Genomic DNA, 27,855 nt, shown 5'->3' with positions numbered 1-27,855 from the left:
TTTAGACCCCTGGACTTCCAGACTCTGTAACTGATCAAACCTTTATAGACTTTTCCCCCACAGCTATGTATTTACACATATTGTTTCTTCTTCCCAGAATTCTGTCTCCCACTTTTCTCCCTAGAAAATTCAGATTCTTCTTTTTTCAAGACTAGTTGAAAGGTTACCTCCTCCCTGAGGCCTTCATTGAGAAAGTTAGTGGCTCCTTTTCCTCTGTTTCCCCGAATGTAACTTATCCATTCTCATATCACATCACATGTTTATACATGTGTCTCTGCCCAAAGGCAAGGCTCACTCTTTTTTTTTTTCAGTATTATTTATTTGAACCAATTTAGCACTTTATTCATTTTAGTTGGTGTGGCATTTATTTTACTTATTTATTTTCCCCATTATTATTATTATTTGGCTGCGTAGGGTCTTAGTTGCGGCATAGGGGATCTTTGTTGAGGCATGCGGGATCTTTTCCTTACAGCAACTGGTCTGCTCGGGTTTCTCCCTAGGTGTGGCGCGGGCTCCAGAGTGCGCGGGCTCTGTATTTTGAACTGCGTGGGCCCTCTCGATGAGGCGCGCAAGCTCGGTAGTTGTGGCACGGGGGCTTAGCTGCTCCCGCCCCGGCATGTGGGATCTTAGTTCCCCAACCAGGGATCGAACCCGTGTCCCTTGCATTGGAAGGCAGATTCTTAACCACTGGACCACCAGGGAGTCCCAAAGCTCACTCTTTAGTCATCTTGGTATCCTCCAAATTTAGCAATCTGTTAAATACTCTATAAATATTTGTTGAGTGAGTGACAGTATATTGTACTCAGAACTAGACACCTTGAGGTATATATAAAAAAGACAAAACATAAAATGCAACCCCTCACAAGAAATTTACCTATTAGTTAACAATAAGTTAATTTAATATATTTAATATTTATTTGATAATAATAGATGTACCATATATGTGCCATTTAATAGTGCTTACTATATCCCAGACACTGAATCACTAAATTAAACATACATACTCAGTTGTTAACTTCTCACAATAACATGTAAGGTAAGTATTGTTATTATCCCTAAATTACAGATGGGTAAAATTAGGCTCAGAGAGATTAAAGAATTTGCTTGAGATCTCAAAGTGACTGTCAGAGCCAAGATTTGAATGCAGGCATTTCTGATTCTAAAACTTGTGCTCTTCACCATTAAACTACGATGCTCGTGAAAAGTTCTGTATAATACTGTTTATGTCATCACTATTACAAGATAATATAACAAAACACAGAATCATATGGTTCAACTGGAAAAGAAAAAAATTTTTTTATAAATTTATTTATATATTTTATTTTATTTATTTGGCTGCATTGGGTGTTCATTGCTGCGTGCAGACTTTCTCTAGTTGCGGTGAGCAGGAGCCACTCTTCGTTGTGGTGTGGTGGCATGTGGGCTCAGTAGTTGTGGCCCGCGGGCTCTAGAGCGCAGGCTCAGTAGTTGTGGTGCACGGACTCAGTTGCTCTGGGGCATGTGGGATCTTCCCGGACCAGGGCTCAAACCCATGTCCCCTGCGTTGGCAGGCGGATTCTTTTTTTTTTTTTTTTTCCAATAGTGGCTTTAGGGTTTTTTCGTTTTTGTTTTTGTTTTATAAAGAAGGGAGTCATTATTTTTTAAAGTATTTGTTTATTTATTTATTTATGGCTGTGTTGGGTCTTCGTTTCTGTGCGAGGGCTTTCTCTAGTTGTGGCAAGCGGGGGCCACTCTTCATCACGGTGCGCGGGCCTCTCACTATCACGGCCTCTCCTGTTGCGGAGCACAGGCTCCAGACGCGCAGGCTCAGTAGTTGTGGCTCACAGGCCCAGCTGCTCCGCGGCACGTGGGATCTTCCCAGACCAGGGCTCGAACCCGTGTCCCCTGCATTGGCAGGCAGATTCTCAACCACTGCGCCACCAGGGAAGCCCTGGCAGGCGGATTCTTAACCACTGTGCCACCAGGGAAGTCCCAGAAAAGAAAATATTTAAACGAGGTTATTAATTCTCTGGTACATATAATAATTGCAAAAGGAGTTAGACAAGAGAAATATGTGTAAGTGTTGAGGTAGCCAGAGAAAATGTTGTGGAGACAGAACTTGAACTGAGCTGGGTCTTGGAGAGTAGATCAGAGGAAGGGATCCAACATTAATGTCCTTTGTGTATAAGCACTATATGTACATTGTCTCATCTGATCCTTAACAAGAAGCTCTGTTCTCCCCAGTTACCACGGGGAAACCGAGGCTCAAGGAAGCTATATAATTTGCCCAAGTCCACACTGCTAAGTGTGAGCTGAGACTCAAACCCAGATCTCTTTTCCACTCTACACTGCCCCTGGTTGGTAAAAAGGGCCAAGGAGAGCATTCTGGTGCAAGGGAGCAGGAGGAGCAAAGATAGGAGGCTGGAATGAGCAGGATGCCTGTTTAAAGGAGGAAATAAATAGTCAGGCATCAAGCCTTCCATCCTCTAAGGAGCAGAGGGTGGGACTTCCTAGGCAGCTCCGCCCACTGCAGAGGATTGCAACAGGGTGGGGTGGGGGTGGGGGTTTTGGGGTTCCTGGAAGGTGACTGAAGCCCATAAGGCTGGCACTATGCCCATTGTGTGGCTACAACTGGCCCCGCCCAATAGTGCTGGGGTGGGAGAGCCATGGCCCCAGAGCTAGTTCCTGGAAGTCTACCACCCCTCCCCCCCAAACACCGCTGCATCCTGGTCCTGGTTCTCTCCCAGAACCAGGCTGCCTACTGGCTTCAGTTCTGTCCCAGGTATCTCTCCACCAGAGTCTGGTTCCAGATAGACTGTTCTCAGTTCCCAAGCCCCTGAGGCACTCTGGCGTCCAGCTTTCTAAGCTTCTATCTCCTAATAATAACAGACTCACTTTCTTATTGATCTCTTTTTATCTTCCCCAAAACTCCTTTTATCTTCTCCAAAACTCCATTATCTCCATTTTCCCCGTGAGGAAGCAAAGCTCAGAAAGGTTGAGTTGCCCAAAGCCACGTAACCCGTGAATGCAGGGACTCAAGTCCAGGGTTTAAGGTTCAAGATCTGATCCTCCCTCATTCTACTCTACACCATGCAATCTACTGTTCTCTCTAGATTTAGAATTAAGCTCCAGGGGTTATTTCTTCTGGACTATTCTGGACTCGTTTATCAGCCTTCATCTGTTTTGGATTCAGTGCGGGGCTCTGCTAGCAGGGCATAACTCATAGTCGCCCAGGTCTGGGAACCTCAGTCCTACCCAACTCTCTGGACCCTTTTGGCCTGAGAGTGGGGCTCAGTGTCCTCAACTCCTGAGTCAATCCTCTAAGAATTCTTATCTGTGGAAAGGAACCTCTTCAAAGACTTTTTTATCCTATCCTCACCCAAACCAGAACACAAGGAAAAACCAGTGGATGGCTTAGGAGATCTGTCTCCACCATCTGGGCCTCAGTTTATATCTCCCTTTTCTTACTTTAGTAAGAGGGGCCTCACTATTCCCTGGTCCCAGACCCCCTCCAACACCTCCCCCAGCCATCCGGGGTAACCGCCGGGCTCTGCAGCCTAGGATAACGCCCAGCCCTCCCTTGCACCCTGTGGCTGCCTCCCTTTCCGTCTGTTGAGAGAGGAAGCCAGGGGGTGGCGGGTGCAACCCTGCAGGGCACTGATAAAAGGGCCAGCCCTGCCCCCGCCCCCTGGGGCCACTGCGGTCAGCCCAGCAGGCAAGCAGGCTAGGCAGCCAGCTCCTCCGGGACCTGTGGCCCTCCCCAGGTTCCACCTCTACCCACCCCACCCTACTCGGGAAGCTGGTTGCATAACGCAGTGGGGTGTTTGGCAACATTGCTTGTGGCTTGCCCTGATGCTGGTGGTGGTGTGTGCACACGCGCTGGAGTGAGGGTGGGGTGGATTGACGGGGGGTGACAACAAGCCAGCCTTTTGGGGGTGCGTGAGCAGCATAGATGGAGAATGGCATAACAGTAAAGATATGTGGTCATGTTTTTCTCCATATTCTGTCTCTGCTGCCTTTGCTGAAGCAGGAGAATCTTAGGTATCCTATCTTAGGGATAGGAAAATCTTAGGTATCCTGGCTTGCCCAGCCACAGACACTATCCAACCCATTCAGGCTCCTAATCCCCTGCTAATCTTACATCAAGCAAAAGAGATTTAAGATAGAAGGAGGTTGACTCTGGACCTCAGGAATCTGAGAGGAGGGAGCTAAAGGAATCATCCGCACCCCTGAGGGCTATAAAGAGTGTTCTGGAGGCAGGACAGAGCCTGGGAACCGCAGTAACAGACTCTTCCTATGGGAGGGGAGTGGGGTGAGGTGGGAGAGACACCCTGGCCCGTCGCCTAAATGAAGGCTGTCTGTTCACTTAGCTCAGCCTGCACGACCATGTCTGTCCCCGCAAACAAGTAAACTGCTTCAAACACATCTATGACCCGCACAAGGGATGAAATACAACCTCCCTAGTTTAACTTTCAAGACTTTACTATCTAGCCCCAGTCAAATTTCCCAGGCTTATCTTTTACTACTTCCTACCCCACACCCCATCCTAGGAAACCCAAAGTACTCCTCTGTGTTTGATGCCCCTATGTCTTCACACCTTTGCTTGGAATACCCTTCTCCCCTTCTTTTCCTGGTAAACCCTGAGTCATTCTCCACAGCCCAGCTCAATTGTCGTCTCCTCTGTGAAGCCGGCTCTGAATTTCACCAGCAGCAGTTCAGCTCCATAGCACATTATATAGACCTTTATTACTGTAATTCCCTGCCTAGGCTGTTAATGAGGACACGGACTCTGTCTTATTCATCTTTGTGTTCCTGGAGTGGGAAACGTGGTAGATACACAATAAATATTTTTTGAATGAATGAATGAATGAATGAGTAGACACTCAGTAAATATCCATTCATTCATTGGACAACTTGTGTTATCCATAGCTGTATCTGCAATGCCACAAATAGCGTCCTGAACTGGTAGCTTTCATTCAGTAAATGTTTGTTCACTAGCAGTAGCCTGATATCATTACTGAATCAGTCACAAGTGTGACTATCTCCACCCCTCATCCTCACTGAGGGGCCCAAATAAGTATATAAATGAGAAAGCTATCTGAATGCTCATGTATGTGACCCAGATTCATACCCAGGTCATCAAGAGATTCTTTACCCTCTTGTAACATGTAATGAAGCCAGGGGTCACCTCCTGCCCTACACAGATCATGCCTGTAGAATTATGATCTCCTGGGATGGGGATGGGATTCAAAACATTGAACCATGGGTTTGGCATGGGTGTTGATCAAACCCACACACACAGGCTGCAAGGAGGCTGCAAAGAGGCGGGTATCCCATTGCCTCTTGAGTTGCTTGGTTGGGTTATTGGGTTGTGGGGTGGTCCTGAGAGAGAACCGGGGTGGCTGACATAGTGGTGGAATGGTGGGGAACACTTGGAAGACTCCCAGAAGCTATTCTTCACCAACGGGGACAGAATATTTTCATTATTTTAATAGTGAACGCAACCCTATAAGAGAATGCTGGCTGAATGCCAGCTCTGCCTTACGGTGGCACCTGCCTGCCTCCCCAGTCTTTAACTGTTTCCAATTTAACTTGAACATCATAAGAAGAACAAATAGAAAAAAGGTGTAAGCTGCAGCTATAAGGAGTGAAGCTAGACATAGGAAGGACTTTCCTTAGAGCTGAAAACCACTAAAAGCTAGGAGGAAGCAAGACTTTTCTCCTAGTCTCTGGAGAGAGATCTGTTTGGCTTGGGACTTGGGTTGTGAGTTTGAGGCAAATGGATGAATGAGTGACTTCTGGGGTGTACTTACTGGCCTGCCCCAGAGCTGCCGTGGGTGCTGGGGGATGGACCTGATATCCTACACACGTGTACTGGTCTGTCCAGTGTATGTGGCTGCCATGTGGCTGGGGTGCCTTGCCTGGAAGAAAGGACAGAGGGCATCTAGGGTCCCCTTTAAGGGAGGTGAATAATGTCCCTGCCGGGAGCCTCCTCCACCCCCAACTCCCCTCACACACTGACAACAAACCTGTCCAAGAAAGAGGCCTTTGTCCTAGGACATCTGAGGCTGCAGGGGGAGGGGAGAAGGCTACAGGTGAAAGGACACATCAAAGCAGCTGGCCCCTCCTCCCCCCAAAAGCTCCCCTACCCCTTGCCCAGAACCCAGGCTTTCCTGAAATAAAAGCACTGCCCTGAATGCCCACCTGCCTAACAGCTGGGATGCTAGACATCTGGTCCTTTTCTTCAGCTGCCCTCCACCTTGCCAGGACTCAGTTTCCCTGTCCCTAAGAGAGTCAAGGGGGCAAAGGGAAGGAGGTTACAACTTGTATAAAGTCTAGAGGTCACTCTGCCACGGATTATCAGGTTGGAATCCATCAGATGCATGGGAGAAACACAGAGCTGGCTGGACTCCTGGGCTCAAAAGGAGGGCTGGGAGAGGCTTGGAGCCATGTGTGCCCCCGCTGGCTGGGAGCAAGGTGGGGGCGGGGTGTGGGCAGAAACCACACCGGGCTCAAGTTTCCTCTCTTGGCCAGAAGGGGCAGGAGGAGAGGAGGGCCACGGGGAAAGGGGAGGGCTGGAGGCAGGACAGAGAACTCAGGCTGAGGGCTTCAGAGAGGAGGCTGGTGTGCCGGCCCCTGAGGTCCCCTCACTCGGCCCGAGCCTACACTCTGGGCGCTCAGCGATGGCCTGGGGGCAGGGCACGGCCCTCCCCAGTTCTCAGAGGTAGCAGGGATCCTCACCCAGAAGGTGTCAGCCCAGGCCCAGCCTCCCCAGAGACAGCACCCGGAGCCACATCTCTCTCCTCACCCTGCTTGGACCCTGCCACAGGTGCCTGAGGGGCAGGGTGGGAGGAGGATTCCAGGGGAATCCAGGGGCAAGCTGGGGAGGTGAAGGAGGCAGCGGGAGAAAATAAGCAACTTGCCGTGCATTCCTAGGAGATCTCAGACCTTTCCAGGCTGCCCCTGGTTTGGGAATTTGACATCTTTGGGAATTTCTCTGGGAGAAGACCTAGATGGCTTCTTGAGCCCTCTGGGATTCTTGGGGTGAAAGGCTATGGATGGGGACCAGATAGTGGTCCCCTGAGGCACGCCTGAGGGGCTGGGGAGTGACACTGAGTAACCCTTCAGCAGGCTGGCTGCTCTGGGGCAGCCAATAGACTCTCAGGTATATGGTACCATCCTTTCCCCTACTCCATTCTATCCCGCTGTCCTGTCCAGCCGTCTGGGAGGTTTGGGGAAAGCTGAGGAATCCGAGACAGTGGATGCCTGGATTGCTGGGTAGTGTCGTTGCAGCAGGATGGGCTGCTAGGGGTAGGGGGTGCTGAGTTCTTGCCTCCCTTTGCCCGTTCTCTTCTCTGGACCTAGGGCAGTAGGGATCAGCTGGAACTGGAAGGGAGAGGAAGGCATCCCACCCCAGCATAGTTTCTTCTGACTGGAAATCTTGGCAGCTTGGGAGGTAGAGGGCTGGGAAACAGTGGAAGAGAAGAGGTCAGGTATCACATCTGCTGGGGCTGAGATTCTCTAGTCACTGGCCCCCGAAGGACTGGAGTTGGGGGTCTAGTGACCAAGTGACAGGATGGCAGAAGCTTGTCCCTCTCTCCCTTGTTCCCATGCACCTGTTTGAGTCATGTATGCCCCCAGGAGACTGAATCTTACTGTGATCAAATCTCCCCCCCCTTACCCCGCTCACTCTCCCTCCCCACCTCTCCCCCCAGCCCCTTTTCCCTCCATTCTATTTCTTTCTCTCACTTCTGTGTGCCTCTCCCTCCTTGGGCATTCTTCCTAATCTTTCTAAATAGGCTGCTCATCTGCCACACCACAACCCAAGTTTTATTGATCCCTCCCCATCCTTTCCCTGCCTCTATTGACACCTGGAGAGGAGGGGTTGTCTAATAAGCCTCAGAACACGGTCCCAGAAAAACAACAACAACAGGGTCCCAGAGGTGAGCCCTTTCTCTGTCTCTCCCCCTTGTCAAGGTGTTAGAGCCCTGGGCTGCAGATGAGGCCAAATACCTTCATTTCCCCAGCATCCCTCCCCAGATGGTCCTCATTCTGTGTCCTGAAACATAAAGCTCCATGTCATTCTGTGTGTGCTCAGGGATTGTGATAAGTTCTTTCTGGGTAATCCCATCAGGATGAGAGTAAAGAGGGTGGGTTTTAGTCCCTGGAGGTGGTGTCCGTCCTACCTGATGTGCAATGTTGGGGAGCAAGATGCCTGTGTGACCTCAAAAGTGTGGCTAAACTGGAAAGTGGGAACCGTCTGTTGTAAAAGAAAAGGGACACAGGGAGGCATGTTCCACTTTCCCAGTATCTCTCCAGCTTCTGTACCCTCTGTGATGTTCTATTTGATCCAATTCTGACTATACCCTCCTTCCTGAGCTATACCTCTGGCTGCCAGCCCCCTGGCCCGTCTTCAGGAAGGTAGACTCCTAAGACCTGTTGAAGGTAGACTTCTTGACCTTGCTTGTTGTATAGACCTTGCTTGTTGTATAGACCTTGCTTGTTCCCACCACCCATCTCTGAATGTCTAGGGAAAAAACAGACTACGCCTTTTTGGCCTGGTGCAAACTTGCCACTGCACCGGAGAGCTGGTTGGATTTGATCCTGAGGTTCTCCTTAACTGCCTCTTTCCTAACCTCCCGCCTCCCCCAGCAGCCCTTCTGGATTCTCATTTCCCTGTCCCAGGGTGAGGGGAAGATTAAATTCCTGGTCTTTATGAGGAGGGGCTGATATCTAGTCTCAGAGACTAGGGCAGCCTAGAACCCAGCCTTGCCTGGATCAAGGGTGTGAAGCTAGGAGAAGTCTGGAGATTACTTGCCAGGTGCTCTTCTGGCTTTGCATTCTTTTAAGTCCATATGGTTGGACCAGTTTAGTAGTTTTCAAAGTAGGGTGGGCCTCTGGCATCAAAAACACCAGGCCACTTGTTAAAATGCTGATTGCTGGGTACCTGCGCCTATGAATTCAATTCGATAGGTCCAGGGTGGCTTTCAGAATTCTGTATTTTCACAAGCACCCCAGGTGAATGCAGGCCACAATAAAGTTTGTGACTGCCTGAGGCAGATGCAATCTACTGCAAGGAGGTTCTCCAAGTCTGTCCCCATTTAATAGGAGAGTCTGAATAAGAAGCGATTTGCCCCAAATCATGCATCTGGAAGGCCAGAGAACCTGGTCTCCTGCCTCCTAGGGCAGGATCTTTGTACTGCACCTAAGAGTCAGATCCGGGAAACTATGAGAGACAAAACGGGATGTGTGTGTGTGTGTGTGTGTGTGTGTGTGTATGTGTGAAGGACTGTGAGGCAAGAGTCATTGTCCCTGCCCCCTAAACCCCTTCTCCATTCACTTTGCCTTTGGGCAATTTCCGCCAGAACCTGGGTGGGGGAAGGTGGGGTTCCGGTGTTGAAATGGCATCCTGGACAGACATAAACACCCCACCCTCTGCCCACTTGCCAAGGGCCTGTGCCTATACCAACTCCCAGCTCTGGGGATGGCAATATAACAAGGGTTAGGGTTAGGGGGCAGGGGCTAGGGGAGATCGTCCTTCAAAAGGACAATTTAAAGTTCTCACCAGTTTTGTGGTGAGTCAAAGAGTGGATCCCATATTAAATAGCTGTGATAGGCCAACCTTGTGGTGATCTAAGGTCATCCAGTCCTATGCTCTGTCCTTCTATAAGTCTCCCTCACCCACCCAGCCTGCCTGCCTTCACTTACATGGCAAAGGTAGGGTGTGGTGTCTGGCCCTAAGAGATCAGGAGGCCCCTGCCACATCTACTTGAAGTCTCGTGCCGAAGGCAGGGAGAACAGATGAGGGTGAGATGGGTGTCAGGGAATAGGGAGGTGGGATGAGGAGAGAGGTTGACAGAGAGGAGAAGATGAAGGTGGGGTGAGGGGTTGCTGAGAATGTTGAGCTATCCAAGCAGAGAGGGACCTCCAAGTTCAATTTGTCTCACTCCCTGGTTTTACAAATGAGGAAACAGAGGCTCAGAGAAATGTGATGGCTTGCCCAACATCACGCTGCTGCTCTGTGGCAGAGCTGCAGCTAGAGCCCAGATCCAAAGAAAAGGGGCTGGAGGGAAGTGTGTATTCAAGCCTCTAAAGAAATATTCCTTAGAAGAGAAAAGAGACTGAGATTCAGGACTTCCCTGGTGGCGCAGTGGTTAAGAATCCACCTGCCAATGCAGGGGACGTGGGTTCGAACCCTGGTCAGGGAAGATCCCACATGCTGCGGAGCAACTAATCCCGTGAGCCACAACTACTGAAGCCCGTGCGCCTAGAGCCTGTGCTCCGCAACAAGAGAAGTCACTGCAGTGAGAAGCCCGCGCACTGCAACGAAGAGTAGCCCCCCTTCGCCGCAACTAAAGAAAGCCCATGTGCAGCAACGAAGACCCAATGCAGCCAAAAATAAATTTAAAAAAAAAAAAAAGAGTCTGAGATTCCACAGAAAGAGTTGATTGATGTCGACCGCCAATAGAGTCTCGGCGTATGGAGACGTGGGAGCAGGACTGGGAAGGCGCCTGGAAGGTGGGATAGGCTAGTAGAGTCGGCAACTCTAGTTACCAGACCTGACTCTGCTATTTATCAGCTTGAGTCTCAACTTCTGAATGGAACTTACAGGATCTCTGTGGAAATCAATCTCATAAACGAGTGCTTATACACCACCAGCTCGGTTCTCCACAAATGCCAAATAAGTCTTTGCTGTGGTTATTATATGACCTTAGGAGAGAAAAGACCCCTGGTTGTATGGAGTGGTGTATAGCCAAGATGACCCTGTGGGACACAGGGCAGAGGTCCAGTGTCTCCAGAGACCATTCCTCCTCTGCTGCCTGCTGCTGATAAACCTCTTATCTGGCCCAGGCAGGGGAACCCAGGGCCTGGATAGGAGGAGAGGGCAGGGCTGCTATCAGTCACCAGGCCTGGGCCATATCTTAGAGAAGGGGAGGGGCTGTCTGCTTGGCTCTTCCCACAACACACTCCTTGGGGATCCCCAAGCACTCGCTCTCATCTTGGAAAGAAAAGACTGAGATCCTAAAAGTGAGGGCAGAGGAGGAGAGCAGGAGTGATCCTTGATGTTGCTGCAGGAAACAGGAAAAATAAAAAACACTGGATGATGTGACTTTTGTCCTGGCCAGTGATACAGTTTTGAGGAGTAAGAAGTAGGGGAAAGAGAAGGCATCTTGTCTGAAACGAAGATAAAAACCTACTGTGCTCCCAAAGGAACTGCCTACAGCCATAGCAGGTGAGATAGAGACAACACAGCAGAAAAAGGCTTCCTAGCTTAAGGAGTTTGTCCGATGAGTACAGCATGAATGGGGGTGGGGTGGAGCGGGGAATGAGGCATCTCCTTCCCTCAGGTGAAGCTGGAGGGAGCCTCTCCTTGGAGGAGGACAAAATTGCTGACCTGTGGCAGGAGAGGCCCTAACTCCTGTTTCTCCTTTCACACAGATTGCTGGGACCATTTGGGCTTTCGGGACCTTGGACCAGGCCCTGGCCCAGTAGGATGCCCCCGTGTCCTCCCCAGCAGAGCAGGAACAGGGTGACACAGTTGCCCACTCTGGAGCTGGGTGAGATGGAATTGACTTGGCAAGAGATCATGTCCATCACTGAGCTGCAGGTGAGTGGGGTTAGGGGGCAGGGGTGGGGGGAGGGAAAAGCAGAGAAACAGGGATTCTGGCTGGGACTGAGGCGGGGGGCTGGAGCAAGCAGAGCCCAGGGTCTCAAGATGGAAATGTTCCAGGCACTGTAAAAGGAAGGGCTGGAGTCAGAGGGCGATCTGGTTGGAAGACCAGAGCGTTGAGGGGGAGGGAGTGTGGATGAGCAGGAGATAGGAGTGGTGGGGAAGGAAGGATCTGATTGGGGGTGTAAGCTCTCTTGGCATTCACTCTGCTTACGTCTCTCTGCCCCACCTCCTGTCCCGCCTTCCCTTCCTCACCTTCTTCTGTTCTGACCTCCTCCAATCCTGCCCATCTTCTTCCCTCATTTCCTCCCCCTGCCCTCAGCAGCGGGGGGGGGGGGGGGGGGGGGCCCTTTCCCTCAGGTAGCAGAGCTGTAGTTCTGACCTTGGGAAGGGGGGTCAGACTATGCCGGGGTCCTCTCCTCCTGCTAGTTGGACAAAGGGGTGTCTGTTGGCCTAACAATGATGCCTTTGTCCCCAGCTGGGCTGGAGCAGGGTGGCTCCCCGATGTGGGTTGGGGGCCCTTTTCCAGCATGTTCTCTCCTCTTCTCTGCACCTGGGCAGGGACAGAGGGACTGAAGGGGAGAGGGCAGAGCTTGTGCCGGCTCCCCAAGGTAACTCTCAGCCCCAGACCTGGCTCTGTGCCCACCCCCTTCTCTTCCCTGCCACCATGCCTGGGCCCTCAGGGTCTGCCCTAAGCCCTCTTCCCACACAGCAGCTCCCTCTGCTGGACACCCAGGGCATGGCCAGGGTCTGAACTTGACCCTTTGACCCTAGATAGCGGCAGCAGGAAAAGGGTTCCGAGGGTCATCCTGGAGACACTCCTTGTCTTCCTGAAGGAAATAAAGGGACATGAGCCATTTCAATACAGTAAGAACTTCTCCTGAAGAGGAGGGGATTCCATAATTGTTGCGTGACTTCTTGTTTAAGCCGCTTTCCTTGTGAACGAACTGTATCACAACTTTGCCAGAAGCTTTCAATGATACTCAGCACCGTTCTCTTCCCTTGTGATTATCTCACTGGGTCTTTCAGCGGGACCCAGCTTGGTTCTGAGAGAGAGCTGGTTTCTTTTCTTCCTCAGCCTGTCTCCAAACCTTTTGGTGTCTTTTCTTGCAGGGTCTAAACGCTCCAAGTGAGCCATCCTTCGAACCCCCAGCCCCATACCCTGGGCCCCCGCCGCCTCCAAGTTACTGCCCCTGCTCAATCCACCCGGAGGCTGGCTTTCCCCTTTCTTCACCACCTTATGAGCTCCCAGCACCCACATCTCATGTCCCAGACCCCCCATACTCCTATGGCAACATGACCGTACCAGCCTCCAAGCCACTGACCCTCTCGGGCCTGCTCAGTGACCCCCTCCCAGACCCCTTGGCCCTCCTGGACATTGGGTTGTCAGCGGGGCCATCCAAGCCCCAAGAAGACCCAGAATCCGACTCAGGATTATCCCTCAACTATAGTGACGCAGAATCTCTTGAGCTGGAGGGGACGGAGGCTGGTCGGCGTCGCAGCGAGTACGTAGAGATGTACCCAGTGGAGTACCCCTACTCACTAATGCCCAGCTCCTTGGCCCACCCCAACTATGCCTTGCCACCTGCCGAGACCCCCTTAGTCTTAGAGCCCTCCTCGGGCCCCGTGCGGGCCAAGCCCACTGCACGGGGGGAGGCGGGGAGTCGGGATGAGCGTCGGGCCCTGGCCATGAAGATCCCCTTCCCTACGGACAAGATTGTCAACTTGCCAGTAGATGACTTCAACGAGCTGTTGGCGCGGTACCCGCTGACGGAGAGCCAGCTGGCACTAGTCCGGGACATCCGAAGGCGGGGCAAGAACAAGGTGGCCGCCCAGAACTGTCGCAAGAGAAAGCTGGAGACCATCGTGCAGCTGGAGCGGGAACTGGAGCGGCTGGGCAGTGAGCGGGAGCAGCTCCTCCGGGCCCGAGGCGAGGCCGACCGGACCCTGGAGGTCATGCGCCAACAGCTGACGGAGCTGTATCGTGACATTTTCCAGCACCTGCGGGATGAGGCAGGCAACAGCTACTCCCCTGAAGAGTATGTGCTGCACCAGGCTGCTGATGGGGCCATCTTCCTGGTGCCCCGGGGGACCAAGATGGAGGCCACAGACTGAGCTGGCCGGAGGGGTGGGACTGATGATGGAGGTTTCCTTCATTCTCTTCTGATAAAGGTACTCCCCAACCGTGAGGCCCAGAAGGAGCTGAGTTCTGTAGACCAGGAGGGACCACAGTGGGAAACCTGGCATTTGGAAGGTCCAAGGTGTGTTTGGTGAGGCTTGCCTGGAGGCGAGGATGTGAGGGCAGGGCTGGAATCTCTCTTCCGTGATTCAGTTTCCCAGGTCTCCAATCTCTTGTTTGAGCTTTGGTATATAAAGCACTCTACAGAAATAGCTTTCTGCTGTGTCTTCCTTCTCGAGGGAGGGTGATGAAAGGGGTGCTCCTCAGAGCTCACTGCCTGTTGGTGGCAGGGAGGTAGTTCTGCTGAGCTTGCTTCTTTCCCCTACGGCTCTGTATGAGGACGGGACACATGACAACACTTGGGCCTGAGCAGTGTGATATCTACCACCTTCACTCCCCTTCTCAGAGCCAGGGGCCATAGATGATTTGAGGAACCGCACCTTCTCGGGTGGCCCCCTACTTATAGAGCTGAGATTGATTGCTGCCAGAGCTGGCTAGACCCTCTGTGAGAGGTCCCGGAGTGTTAGGCCACTCCTTTCTCAAACTCTGGGGCACTGGAAATCCTAGAATGCCCACAGGCCGTTTTCCCCTCCTCGTGCCTACTTCTACGGGACTCCCTCAGCCTGGGTCCTGATATGCCAGAGCTCTCTCAGAAGACTGAGTGAGCTGCTCTTGATTGGAATGAGAGAATTTGATTGGACACCCAAGTTTCAGGGGATTTCACACCCAGGTCTGGGTAAAGTCTGCTCCACAGCAGAGCACAGTATGCATTTCAGTGAACTCTTCCATCTCCCTGGTTACATTAGACAGATGTTACCCAATTCTTGTTTTGGTGCCTCCGTCCCCCTTTCTAGATCCTTGAAGATCTAGGGCCTTATTATTTCTTAGAACACAACTAAGTTTCAGAATCTTAGCCACACGGATCAAAGTCCAGTCAAACCTCCACACACCTTCATCTCCTTGCTTGGAATTGGGGTGGTTCCCAATCTTCCCAATCAGTAAATTATATAAATTACCTCTGGTGTGTTTTGTTTCTCTTTACACTTCTATTCAATTTTACTAGTTCCATTTCAATACAGAAACCATACTTCCAAGTTTTGATACTCATTACAGTCGTGACACAAAAAAGCAGACATAAGTGATCAAAGTGGAATCTTCATGCCTACAGATTCAGAAAAAAAGTGGTCTCTAGGGAATGAAAGCTTCCTATTCCTAATAGATCTGAAGACAGTCCAACCTGTCAACTTTCTCAAAAACCTGAACATGTGGGATCAAGTAGTAATGAGATTAGTTGTCAAGTAGTGAGATTAGTTGTTCAATTTGATTAGTTTGCTTAAGGGCTATCAGAATGAAGTTTTTCATTCTAACCAAACTCACAAAGATGATTAATTCACAGGCAAATTTAAACATTCATTCAACCAATATTTACTAGGCACCCAATAAGCTTAGGTATTAGGTATCGTTCTAGGCATTGGAGGTAGTGAACAGGAGACACTTCTCATGGAGTACTCCGTAGCGGGGAAGACCCTCAGATACACATATTTAACAGTAACTAAGGCCAAAGACGGGAAGGGTGGTCACAAGAATTTGAACAAGGTATTTATCTTCCTACAGGTTCTCATTTAAAAACTAGGGAATTTACTTTTCAGCAAACTGGTAGCCTCAGTTGTCCTATCCCTCCAAACCATTGTTGTATGAATCAGAGAAGCCTCATTCAGTAAATGGAGATTCTTACTTGTAATTCTGGTAGTAAGATAACTGACCTATGGATTCACACACTTCATTTCCTTTTATCAAGGATGGAAACTGAGGCTAGATAATGACCTTTCCTGAGGATGGTAGAAAAAATATAAACATTTCCTAGAGTTCAACTATTGCTTTAAAATATTTTTAGGTTCATTACCTTTGAGAAGGTAAAGAACTTCCTTCACCTTCTTACCCTTGGCTCAATATTTTTGAAGCCTGAAATAACTGACCAATTAAATATTTATTCACCCAAGATGAGATCCACTATGCCCCTCAGGAACTGAACAGATAAGCGCAGTTCCCAGAAGAGACTCAAATTCAACAGCATCTGCCATTCAACAGCATTCAACTACAACTTGATTTTCCCTTGCCAAGAGAGCTACAAAAAGGACCTGTTCAAGAGGAGCAGTAGCAAACAGCTCACTTCCAACTGGGTCGAGATTTACTCCTGCAGCCAAAGAAAACCAGTTTCTCTGATTTCACTAAACCATGGATGCTGATGGGACAAACTTTAAAAAATAGTAATACATAGTATTAGAATCACTTCCAACAAACCCAGTACTTCCTCCATCTGAATTAACACACGGCTGTGCTTAAAGCATTTATAATGCAGTTTTCTTTCAACAGCTTACAGTGACTACAGGGAAAAACACTGGTAAGCAATGAGGGTAAAATTCTTCTGGTTTACCATTAACTCCTGCATTTCCCGTTCTCAAACTTGATCTAGTAAAGAACATGCACTATCTCAAATTATTTACCATAAACATCATGAAGAAGACATAGAAAACAAGAACCAAAACCAAGTTAAACGCATTTTATTTTTAAAAAATCCATTCACAAAATTGAATGATTAATTCAAGCTGCACAGCAGCTAATGACTACTGCATGGCAGTGAAAACGAAGTGCACAGTGGCTCAGATAAAGGTCCTCATAAGGATGGTCCTGCAAAAAAGAAAAAAGTATATACATAAGTAGCTGAAAGATGCTACAATTATATCCACTCTCTTTACTGAGAATCCCATTGTTTTAATAGCTTTTTGCTGGCTACAGTCTGTCAGACAGTCTGTCAGATCAGATAATAGAAAACAAATTACGAGATCTTACTTTTTTAATTCTGAGGCACAGCTTGCCGTTTTACTGTAGGAATACTAAGCACTGTTACTATGTAAACACCTACCTTTTGGCCATGAGCTTGAACTGGAATTTTGTTTGTTAAGAGTTGCTAAGCCTGTGGTAGCACACTCCTCCCTAGAAAAGTAAACAGCCTTTAGAACTAGCTTTTCTCAGAGCCAAGTTCCATCTCAGGCTAAACCCTCCCACCTCCCACTAATGGTCCACCCACCCTCCCCCACCAGCATTCTGGGGAAGATTCTAATACATTACTTTGAGCCATTGTTTTAAGTTAATAGGTCAAAAGATAGGAAATATAGAAATTAAAGGGTAAGAATGTATCATTATACAAGTAATTAAAGTGCTCACTTCCTTCAGTTGGGAGCCACCAAGAATAGGGTGTCAACTTAAAGCAATTGATTTCCAGAAAAACCAAGTTCAGCTTAACTGGACTAGTTTTGGCTCAATATATTAAAGAAAATATGAGAGAAAGCTGGATTTTAGAGAGCTATATGGATGTAAGTAAAATCTGTTCTTACCTACCAGCATAGCAATAAAACCTTTTCTCCTGGTTCTGACTGCTAGGTCTAAGAGTCAGGTGTGCCTTACTCTTGTCTCCCTCCTTCCTTGCGATGGTCACTGAAACTTCACTCCCTCCTAGCTTTCATGGAGCGTGCCGTGGCCTGCCCCTGGCTTATCTGTACTCCACATACCACAAGTGTCTACTCTCAGCTGTAGAGTGTCTGACCTCGGAGCCATTCGCGCTATACTTGCTAGCAGTTCCTAGTAGCTGAACATCTCTCCTGGATCTTTAAAGGCATTGTCACGAATCCTGAGGTATCTGCAAACTCCCTCAATAGTTAAGGTTCCACCTGCCATTGCAAACTCAGCCAGTATCAAGCCCATGGAACTATTATCCACGCTTTCCCACCCACCTCCACCTCCCACCCAACCCCACCCAACCCCCTCCCCAAACTTCCAAGTAACACACCCATGGGATGGAATACACAGTCCTAGTGATAAACAAATTTCTATTCTACTAAGTACAATGGCACTGAAATTGAGGGTACCAAAGGGAGGGCTCAAAGGAAGCTATGTACAAATAACAATTAGATATTAAGTAAACTGTTATAAAGGTTTAGAAATCATTTTCTATACAATCAACATTTTAGAATGTTTGTGTCACCTTGTGCCGTATTTAAAGGAAAACTGCAGTTAGCATGAATTAAAGTAGATAATATGGCTCACCATATCAACAAATTTTTATCTCCATACAGAAAATTACTAGTGTGTCAATCCATAAACCTATATAAAGACCCACCCAACCAGAACAAAAACCGCAGTTTTCCTTTAATGTAAACCTGTTTTTGTGTTAAGAGTAAGTTCCTTACTGGTACTGGTCAGTTTAAAAAGGTCTCCCCAAAACTTCTAATTTGTGGATTTATGGGGTGGCATTAGCCAGCATCTGGTTTCTATTCTCTGGCAGAGTTTTGAACTTGAATTGTGATAGAAGCATTCAACATTATCAGGGGTAGCGGGTAGGGAAGGTCCAAAGCTCTGCCAGTCCCAAATCCATACAGTTGTCATTGCATTCAAGAGGGTATTAAATTGTTTATTTATTACACATGATAATGGATGATACACAAGCTTCATTCCCATCTATATCTGGTACCATAATCCAATTTAGATATATTGCATAGGATGTGCCAACAATCATATTAATAATCAAAAAAACTCCATGACTTTGCTTGGGTGACCCTTTTTTCACGGTGAACTCCAGGTCACAACGCAGTAACTGTCAGTTCAACTACACCAAGGTTTCGGAAGACAATAGCTTCTCCACCAAAGCAGGTTGTAAATAAATTTTGAATGGAACCTGGCATCACCCTGAAGGAATACTAACTTCACACTGTTGGGGTAGTTTACCAAAATGGCTTCAGAGTAGACTAACTTTACACAGCACATTTAAAAAAAAGACACATTTATTCAGCGTCATGATCAGACTATTACATTTAGCAATCAACAGCATGGGTGCAAAAAAAAAAAAAAAAAAAAAATCTACATTAAAACCCTTTGTTGGAATGCTTTACACTTTCCACAGAACAGAAACTAAAATAACCTGTTATACAATTAGTCACAAATACAGTCCTCGAGTTTTTTTGCCCATACACATGAGTATTGTCTAAAACATGTCTTCTTTGTAGCAGCTAGGCCCTGCCACCACTGTGCTTGGCTGAGTTCACAAATCTGTTGTAACCTGTAGCTTCCCTGTCACTTCTCTGGCTCTCCTCTCCTGCTAAGCTTTGTTTCCTGTTGAACAATATGGAATAAAGTTGTTAATCTAAACATATTAAGACTCAAGGCTACAATCCAATAGCAAGTTGTTTCCCACAAATTTTGCTGATCTGAATATTAACTTAATATCCACAATTTTATTGTAATTATAATGTTAACTATGTTTCACTGCTCAGCTACATTAGGGTTACTGTGTTCATTATCAATTACAAGAAAATTAAGTGGAAACAAAAAAAGGTGTTCACTTACCTGGCATTAATCAAAACCTTCTGCCACTGCCATAGCTACTGCTGCTGCTGGAACCACCATAGCCACCTAAGAACAAATTTGTTCCCTTAAGCTTTAAAAGTATGAATAATAACGGTAATGCTTTTATATTTGGGGCTTTCATATTTGTATTGTGTAAGTTCAAATTCACAAGTTTGGGCTCACATGATTTTCCTAACTGAACTACAAGTTACCACTTAAAATTTCCTCAAGATTTTAAATTGTCAGCTTTTTTCCTGCACCTGCATTGCCTAAAGGTCTAATATTTTCCTCAACAGTACTAGTTTAGCCCTCCAATACCACATATACACCATACCTTGGTTTCGGGGTTTGGCGAAGTATTGGCCTCCACCACCATAGGGGCCAGAACTTCTGCCTCCAAAGTTTCCTCCTTTCATGGGTCCAAAATTTGAAGATTGATTGTTGTAACTGCCAAAATCATTGTAGCTTCCACCACCTCCAAAATTGCTTCCTAAGAACGGAAAAGAGGGCCTTTATCTGTTACTCGGGGAAAACGAAAAATTCTGGTGTTCAAAGTAAAAAAGTTCCTTGATCTGCCTTGCTCCCAAAACTGGTGGCTCCAATGTTTATCTTTGTATTTTATCCTTTCTGGGCAAGGCATTCAGTTGAATAATCCAATAATTTAAAAAAAAATTTACCCAACTCACCACAGCATAGCAAAATGATATATTCTCTTGCCTTGAAGACCTTTACCCATCCAGGGGCACGGCAAACACATGCTGGATACATCAACTAAGTGCCTGAGACCCCAAGAGTTAAGACACTAAAACCTGCTAGAATCTAATCTAATTCCAATTGAAGACACCACTATCCACTTATCCATCTATCCATTGGGAGTGAGGCGGCCCCAGCTTAAAGCTAGGAGGAGGTAGCATTGCAAGCCCGTTAAAAAAGTACCATGCAGCGTTAACACACAAGCATCAAGTCCCCATATGGATAAACTCTAAAAGGCTAATCTAGCTATTGCACCAGTACTTGGATCACTGGATACCTACCACTACCACCGCCAAAGCCGCCTCCGCCTCCTCCGTTGTTATAGCTGTCACTCCCGCCATAGCCACTGCCCTGGTTTCCATAACCCTGTCCACCACTTCCATAGCCTCTGCTTCCTCCAGAGTAACCAGGGCCGCCTCCTCCATAACCACCTACAAGAATACAATTCTTCTCAATAAGACAAAAGTATTCAACAGTCAAATTCTGTGCTAGCATGACAGCTAAAAACCTGCTCACAACATGCTATTAGGTCAAAATTGAGCTTATCATGCACTAGAGTTTTAGTCTCTATTAGCCTATTCTAAAGGTTGCCAAAACTTTTTATCTGTGGTTCCTTAAATAAAACAAACAAAACTTACCATCATTACCAAATCCGTTATAGCCATCCCCACTGCCACCATATCCACCACCACCGCGGCTGCCACCAAAGCCACCTGGAGAAAAGCAGAATTTAAAACAACAACAACAACAACAACAACAAAAAAACAGGTTTGAAGTACGTGGATCGCATACAAGTCACCCCCTTTTAAGTTTAAATTTTAGGCAGCATTAAATCAGTGCATTATTTCCGTATGCAAGACTAACTACCGGTTAGTGAGAAGCCGGAACTACATCTGGATTAAAATGTAACTTTGGATAAGTCATCTGGGGGTAATTATAATTTTACCATTAACTCTTATTAGTAAACTATAACCACACATACCTCGACCACTGAAGTTTCCTCCACGACCAAAGTTGTCATTCCCACCAAAACCACCTCCACGACCACCACCAAAGTTTCCAGAACCACTTCGACCTGAAGAGACAAATTTTAAGTGTTAGGCTGTACAAATTGGAATTACTCAAAATTATGTTTAAGATTTAATTAAGTAACAAACTCACCTCTTTGGCTGGATGAGGCACTAGCCATCTCTTGCTTAGATAGGGCTTTCCTTACTTCACAGTTGTGGCCATTCACAGTGTGGTATTTCTGAACTGAAAAAATTTGAAGATAAAGAAAACACCAACTCAGCATTTAGAATACAGCATGGATTTCAGAACCCTTAGCAAATGCCAGCCACCTAATACTTACTGACAATCTTGTCTACAGAGTCATGGTCATCAAAGGTTACAAAAGCAAAGCCTCTCTTTTTGCCACTGCCTCGATCAGTCATGATTTCAATCACTTCAATTTTCCCATACTGTTCAAAATAATCTCTTAGATGATGTTCCTCAGTGTCTTCTTTAATGCCACCAACAAAAATCTTCTTCACAGTTAAGTGGGCACCAGGTCTTTGAGAATCCTAACATGAAAAAAATTAAGTTAACTTATATTAACAAAACCTATCCACAAGTTAAGAATTTTAAGTTTGTTACACCCCCAAATGTTAAGTCCCCCTGGTGGCACACTTCCAAATGACTAAAGGAAGGGGGGAAAAAAGATCACTTACTTCTCTTGAGACGGCCCTCTTTGGTTCCACCACTCTTCCATCCACCTTGTGTGGCCTTGCATTCATGGCCGCATCCACCTCCTCCACAGTGGCATATGTGACAAACCCGAAGCCTCTGGAGCGTTTGGTGTTTGGATCCCTCATTACCTTTAATGTTTAATACGTGGTAAGCCCCCAGAAGCTATTGCCTTTTCTACCCTAAGTAAGGCAATACGAGACTTCTTACCAACCCTTTGTCTGAAGCCCTTCGATTTCCCACTAACCATCTAAAGTTAATCTACCAATTGGGAGATTTTTAATCAGCTAAAGCCACACCTTACTTAAAACCATAATCCCATTAGCATTCAGACGGTAACTACAGCAAGCTAAGCCAGAGAAATCAAGGAGTTCTACGGTCCTTTGTCTTTTTCAAGTCTTACCACACAATCTGTGAGCGTTCCCCACTGCTCAAAATGGCTCCTCAGACTCTCATCGGTTGTTTCAAAGCTCAAACCTCCGATGAAGAGCTTCCGCAGCTGTTCGGGCTCTTTGGGTGACTATGAGTTGGGGGAAAAAAAGCGGTAAGTGGGGCTATAACGCAAAACACCTTCCAGTTACAAAAACCAAAACTAAAACTAGATAGCAACGTACGAAACACTTATTGTTCCTTCTGGTCGCAGCAAGCCACGTGCTTCTCCGCACTGGGGGAGGCGGTATGTTGGGTGCTGGGTGGGCCGAGAAGCGCCGAGCGCATGCGTCCCTCACTCCATTCGACGCACGCGCAACAAAAGGACTAGGAGGGAGGAGTACATCGCCAATATCGACTACAAATGCTCTTTAAGAAAGTCGCCCACTGAGACAAGGTAAAAAACAGATTGAATGTGCTTAAGAGTTTTGCAAGGTGGACCGAGCCTGCGTGATTGCTAAGAGTTGCAGGACGGCAACCTCATGGCGAAGAGGACAAAATGGCGACCTCAACTTAGGGAGGGATAGGCCCTGGCAGCGACCGAAGAACTGCTGAACCGGCTGGGGCAAGCAGCCAAACCAGGCCGAACCCTACTGAACTCAGGAAGGCGCGAGAAAAAAAATTTAGCTAGAAAGAGCATCTTACTCACCTCTGACTTAGACATGACGGCAGTGGAGGGGGGGGGGAGGAGAGACGTCAACGATGCTTACTCGGCGGCGTCCACGGGCAGAAAGAAGTAATCTGCCGAACGTATCTGCCAGCCTACCTTCGGCCTCGCTCTTTTATCCCGCCTCCTCGCTTTCAGCATTGGTAGACTCCGCCCCTGAGTAGCTCTGATTGGATATTTGAAATTGCTTCCCCCTACTATTGGTCTCTTGTACTGCAGTGCTGTGTAACGTCATCCGTTTGGGCGTTCTACGCAGTCTCCACCCCTCGGGGGGGGGGTCTATGGGTTCCCGAGTAATATTATTCTTAACTAGTCTGATTGGCTAGTCAACCAATCATTCATGTTTGAATGCACTTAGGGTAACTAGATAACTTTTTAATTCTCTATGCTACTAATTTTATGTTCAGCTCATCTGGCAAACCATGATTAATACTATGTATCAGAAAAGTAGTTAGCCTGTAACAATTTTTGTTTTTGGCAGCGACTGCCCGCTGAGCGCATGTGTAGTAAAATGGCGAGTTTACGCAGGCGCGTTAAGAAGTTCCGCCTGGCGCTTGGAACACGTGAAATGGCGGGCAGGAGACAGCGGCGAACCTAAGGCGCCTGCGTAGTGGCGGGAGTTGGGCCCCTTTTTGCGCAGGCGTAATGGGCGGGGAAAGGGTCCAGTCCCAGGATTGGTCGCGCAGGCGCAGGGAAGGATCCGTTTTGGCGGGCGGTTGGCGTTGCGCAGAACGCGGCGGCAGCGGCGGCCTGTGGTCCGGCCTCACCACCGAAGAACAGGGGAGACGTTAGCGTGTGTGATCGGTCTCGATCCCGGGTAAGTGGCGGACAGTCTTGCCTACGCATACGACGTCTTGAACCGACTCCAGTTGGCCCCGTTATTGTGTGAAATGAATGGACCGCGGGGTGGGGGCTAGTGAAGGGGGAGCGGTAGGTCCACCCAACCAATGGAAGAACAGGGGCGGGATGTTTTAAATCCCCGTAGTTTCTGTGGAGCTTTGCAGCCGAAGAGTTTGACTGGCGAGTGAATAGGCCAATTGGGTCCGCCTTTAGCTGCCGACTGACCGGTCCTTGGGCCATCGGTATGTGGGGGGCGGGCTTTCTCGTCCTGAGCAGCGGCTCACTGAGCCAATGAGCACGAAGCGCGCGGTAGGTTGGGCTCCTCCAAGAGGCAGCGGTTTGACTCCAATGGGGGATGCGGCAGTTGGGCGGTTAAATGGATGGACCAAATCTGGAGCCAGTAGGCGGACAGCTTACGGAGAGCGCTCGGGCTGACCGTCCAATCAGCGCTCCAAAAGAGGGAGGTCTTAGATTTGGGGATGCAAGGATGGGGAGTCACTGCCTGCGATGGCGCGAGGGGTGGGTATTTTATTCACAATGACTTGAACGAAGCCGTTGGGTCTCTAGGCCACACACTTCTCTGGTAGGGAACCTGTAAGTTTGCTACTATATTTCTCGAGTTTGGCTTTATTTCCCCATTTAGGTACATCCCACCATCCAGCAATGTTTAGGTTTTGCGGGGGGGGAACAAGGGAGGTCTTTTGACTTTGAGAGCTCGCTTCTTTAGAAAGACTGACTTGAAATGTTAGAGCGAATAGGATAAATCTTTGTATTGTTGTGGAAAAGTACGCAAGAAAAATCAACATAATAGTAATAATGCATATTTTCACGGACAAAGAGATTTGTAAATCCACAGAAAAAGTTTTGGAAAGCTACATACCAAAGCGTGTTACCTCTAGGGATACAGTGGGATGGAGACAGGTCCGGTCTCCAATGTTTAGGTCTTTGCAGGGATAATAATTTGTGATTCAAGTTAAATTTAAAAGCCAATTGTTTTTGTGTTTTCAGTTATAAGCAAGTACTTCTCAACACCTCCTTACTCCTTACACCTCCAAAAAGTTCTATTTTTCCATTAAGAACTAAGGTGATCCTCTGTTTAAAAATACAAACTTTAAAAAGGTAGCTTTTTTTGAGTACTTAGTATTGATACCTGCTAGGCATTATGCTAAATGCTTTGCAAGCATTGTCCATGTCCCCAATGCCTTTATCTTAGGCTCTTCTCTGTGGAACTTTTCTCTCCATGTATTATCTCTTTCTTTACACCATTACAGATCTCCTAAGCCCTTTCTGCTGTTCCATTGAGGATATCTGGATTTGGATAAAAAGGAGGTTGCTTAAGGAGGATGATACTTAGGGTGTTGGAGAAAGGAGGACTCATCCATCACCTGGGTTATTTTTTTGCCTTTTGATTATATTTCCTTCAAAGTATTTTATATGCAGTTCATATCCTGTTAGTAATGCCAATTCTTATCAGTCCAGTGTATTTTAGTAAAACAAATTTTCATTGCATATTGGCTGTATCAGACTCTATACTGCTCTATTATTTACTGATTTATTTAGTGTCAAGAGAAAACTGTTTAAATACTGTAATAAGTTGAAATACATATGAAGTTTTCTTATAAGTAGAGACCTTTCTGACATTGTACAAAAGGAAGATGATTTTAGATGAGCTTATCGTGAACCAGAGGAGAGATTTTCATGTTCTCTGGCACTTGCAAAAGGAAAACCTATTTTGTATTTGCTTCTGAACTATTCGTAGGTATGCTAATAATGCAGCTACTTAGTTTATAAGAACTAAAGTGAAATAGATTAAGGGTATGTGTCCCTAATTTATTTAGGTTTGAAAGGAATACAATCTTGATCTACTACAGGGTTTCTCAAGCTCAGCACTATTGATATTTTGAGCCTGATATTTTGAGTCTTCCCCCCACACCCCCACTTGTGACAACCAAAATGTCACCAAATGTCCTGGGAGGGAGGGGTGCAAAATCTCCACTTGAAAACCATTGATCTGAAATGACAGATGGTAGAGTTGATTATCTTGTCAAAATCTTTTATTTTGCCAATTGGAATTTAGAGGGAGAAGAAGGGTGAAGTGTTTAGGAAGTGTCCTTTGGTAAATGGATCACTAAATCCTCATGATTATCTCTTCAGATATAGCGTGATCATTGTTTGATTGGATAAAAGCAAAATTTCATTAAGGTTTTTACCATTTCTTGCAATTTGAACGTTGATTGCATCTTGTGTGTGTTTGGCTTCCTAAAATAATGGCAAATATGTTTTTGAAGAAGGTAGACTTTGCTTCAGATGCTTATTATATTCTCATTTGACTTAATCCTGTTTCCTTTAAAGTTTCATTATGCAAATAAATGTGCAAAGCACTCTGACATTTTCTTTTTTTTAAATATATATATTTATTTATTTTTGGCTGTGTTGGGTCTTTGTTGCTGCACGCGGGCTTTCTCTAGTTGCGGCTAGCGGAGGTTACTCTTCGTTGCGGTGTGTGGGCTTCTCATTGCGGTGGCTTCTCTTGTTGCGGAGCACGGGCTCTAGGCACGCGGGCTTCAGTAGTTGCGGCACGCAGGCTCAATAGTTGTGGCTTACGGGCTCTAGAGCACAGGCTCAGTAGTTGTGGCGCACGGGCTCAGTTGCTCCGGGCATGTGGGATCTTCCCGGACCAGGGATCGAACCCGTGTCCCCTGCATTGGCAGGCGGATTCTCAACCACTGCGCCACCAGGGAAGCCCCTCTCTGACATTTCCTTATCTACAATACTCTATTTCATTTTCTTAAAAGCACAGGTCGATTGCTGCTGATCTGATTTTTCAGTTGTGTAGAGACCCGTACACTGGGAGAAAAGAAATACTGACTGAAAAATAGGTAACCAAATCATGCCACCCTAGATTACTCTGAATAGATTCATCTCATCTCCAGCCCCACCTACTTGGCTGTAATCAGTGACCCCTTATTTGATGTTTTTTTTAAATTTTTTTTCTATTTTTTAATTAATTAATTTATTTTTTGGCTGCACTGGGTCTTTGTTGCTGGGCACGGGCTTTCTCTAGTTGCAGCGAGCAGGGGCTACTCTTCATTGTAGTGCTCGGGCTTCTCATTGTGGTGGCTTCTCTTGTTGCAGAGCACAGGCTCTAGGCGCATGGGCTTCAGTAGTTGTGGCACGTGGGCTCAGTAGTTGTGGCTCACGGGCTCTAGAGCGCAGGCTCGGTAGTTGTGGCACATGGGCTTCGTTGCTCCACGGCATGTGGGATCTTCCCGGACCAGGGCTCCAACCCATGTCCCCTGACTTGGCAGGCGGATTCTTAACCACTGCGCCACCAGGGAAGTCCCTATTTGATGTTTTTAATGGTATATTTTAATTTGAAAAATATCAGGACTGGAAGCTAGACTTTTTGGTTTACTGTGGTGTGCAAATAAAAGTTGTTTGTTGTATTGGAAATTCTCTTACAGTGTCATAGTTAATAGGTCTGATAAACATTTCTTTCTGGTGGGGAAATTTTGGTGGGTAATTTTTCATTGAAATTCTGAGACTATCACATTGAAAATCCTAGGTTTAGACTTTTATTTCTTGCCTTTAGAGAACCTGGTTTGGTTGTTAATTTGTTCCTCTCTGTTAACAATATAAAATGCTGAGCCTTTGTTATAAAGATTAAATTTCAGGCACTTGCACTTAGAATTTAGAAGCATATTATTGCATCCAAACATGAAATGATTATTCACTAAAAGGGAAAATAACACATCTTCACTGGTCTGTCTGAAAGCTTCTGTCTGGGCAGGAGGTGAGCAAGATGATAATTGGGGAAAGAGAAAGAAAGAACATACCTCTGAAGTGACTGGATTTTTATATTATCTAGGGAAGTTCTGGTGATTTTCAGTGCCCTTGATAGTACCTCTGGAAAAGAGAGAAAGGTATCCAGGGTACAAAGGTTTCTGAGGAAGACTACTATTTTTTGCTTTTATCAAGGTATTTTATTTAACCACATAGCATGATTTATATATCTTATTGAAATAGCCCATTTAACATCCCCTGGTAAAGCATTTTTTCTTGTCCTTTTACTTGGTCTATTTTTATTTCCGTTTACCTTACGTGAAATTGGGCCTAAATGCTCTGGATGTTGATTTAAAAAGCAATAAATTACAGTGTGAGATATCACAACTGACTTAGTATGGCTGATATTTACACATTGTTATCTATGAA

General features: G+C 46.9%; 3 protein-coding genes across 5 annotated transcripts in view; 2 read left to right on the top strand and 1 right to left on the bottom strand.

Moving 5' to 3' along the window:
* Positions 1–11,473: 11,473 nt before the first annotated feature.
* Positions 11,474–13,765, top strand: NFE2 (nuclear factor, erythroid 2). Its single transcript, XM_068561816.1, has 2 exons — positions 11,474–11,587; positions 12,764–13,765. Exons 1-2 carry the CDS (start codon positions 11,474–11,476, stop codon positions 13,763–13,765), a joined length of 1,116 nt encoding a protein of 371 aa, XP_068417917.1.
* Positions 13,766–18,276: 4,511 nt separating this feature from the next.
* Positions 18,277–22,898, bottom strand: HNRNPA1 (heterogeneous nuclear ribonucleoprotein A1). Its single transcript, XM_068559919.1, is given in 12 exon segments — positions 18,277–18,995; positions 19,230–19,258; positions 19,261–19,295; positions 19,564–19,719; positions 20,264–20,413; positions 20,621–20,695; positions 20,965–21,057; positions 21,144–21,236; positions 21,334–21,544; positions 21,692–21,838; positions 22,111–22,227; positions 22,786–22,898. Coding segments are annotated over 12 exon segments (1,224 nt in total). The 5' UTR covers positions 22,801–22,898; the 3' UTR covers positions 18,277–18,892.
* CBX5 (chromobox 5) overlaps positions 22,516–27,855 on the top strand; it is a 37,018-nt gene continuing 31,678 nt past the window's right edge. Inside the window, exon 1 of one of the 3 annotated variants that reach the window (XM_068559926.1) lies at positions 22,516–22,533. The gene's annotated coding sequence lies outside the window, so the exon portion shown is untranslated. Of the gene's footprint in view, positions 22,534–23,479; positions 23,621–27,855 lie in introns of those variants that run through there. The other 2 variants (XM_068559924.1, XM_068559920.1) reach the window with 2 other exon arrangements.

This window comes from Eschrichtius robustus, chromosome 13 (genome assembly GCF_028021215.1).
Source record: "Eschrichtius robustus isolate mEscRob2 chromosome 13, mEscRob2.pri, whole genome shotgun sequence".
Lineage (NCBI taxonomy): Eukaryota > Metazoa > Chordata > Mammalia > Artiodactyla > Eschrichtiidae > Eschrichtius > Eschrichtius robustus.
The sequence above is the reverse complement of the archived record's forward strand: the minus strand, read 5'-3'. Positions and strand labels throughout refer to the sequence as shown.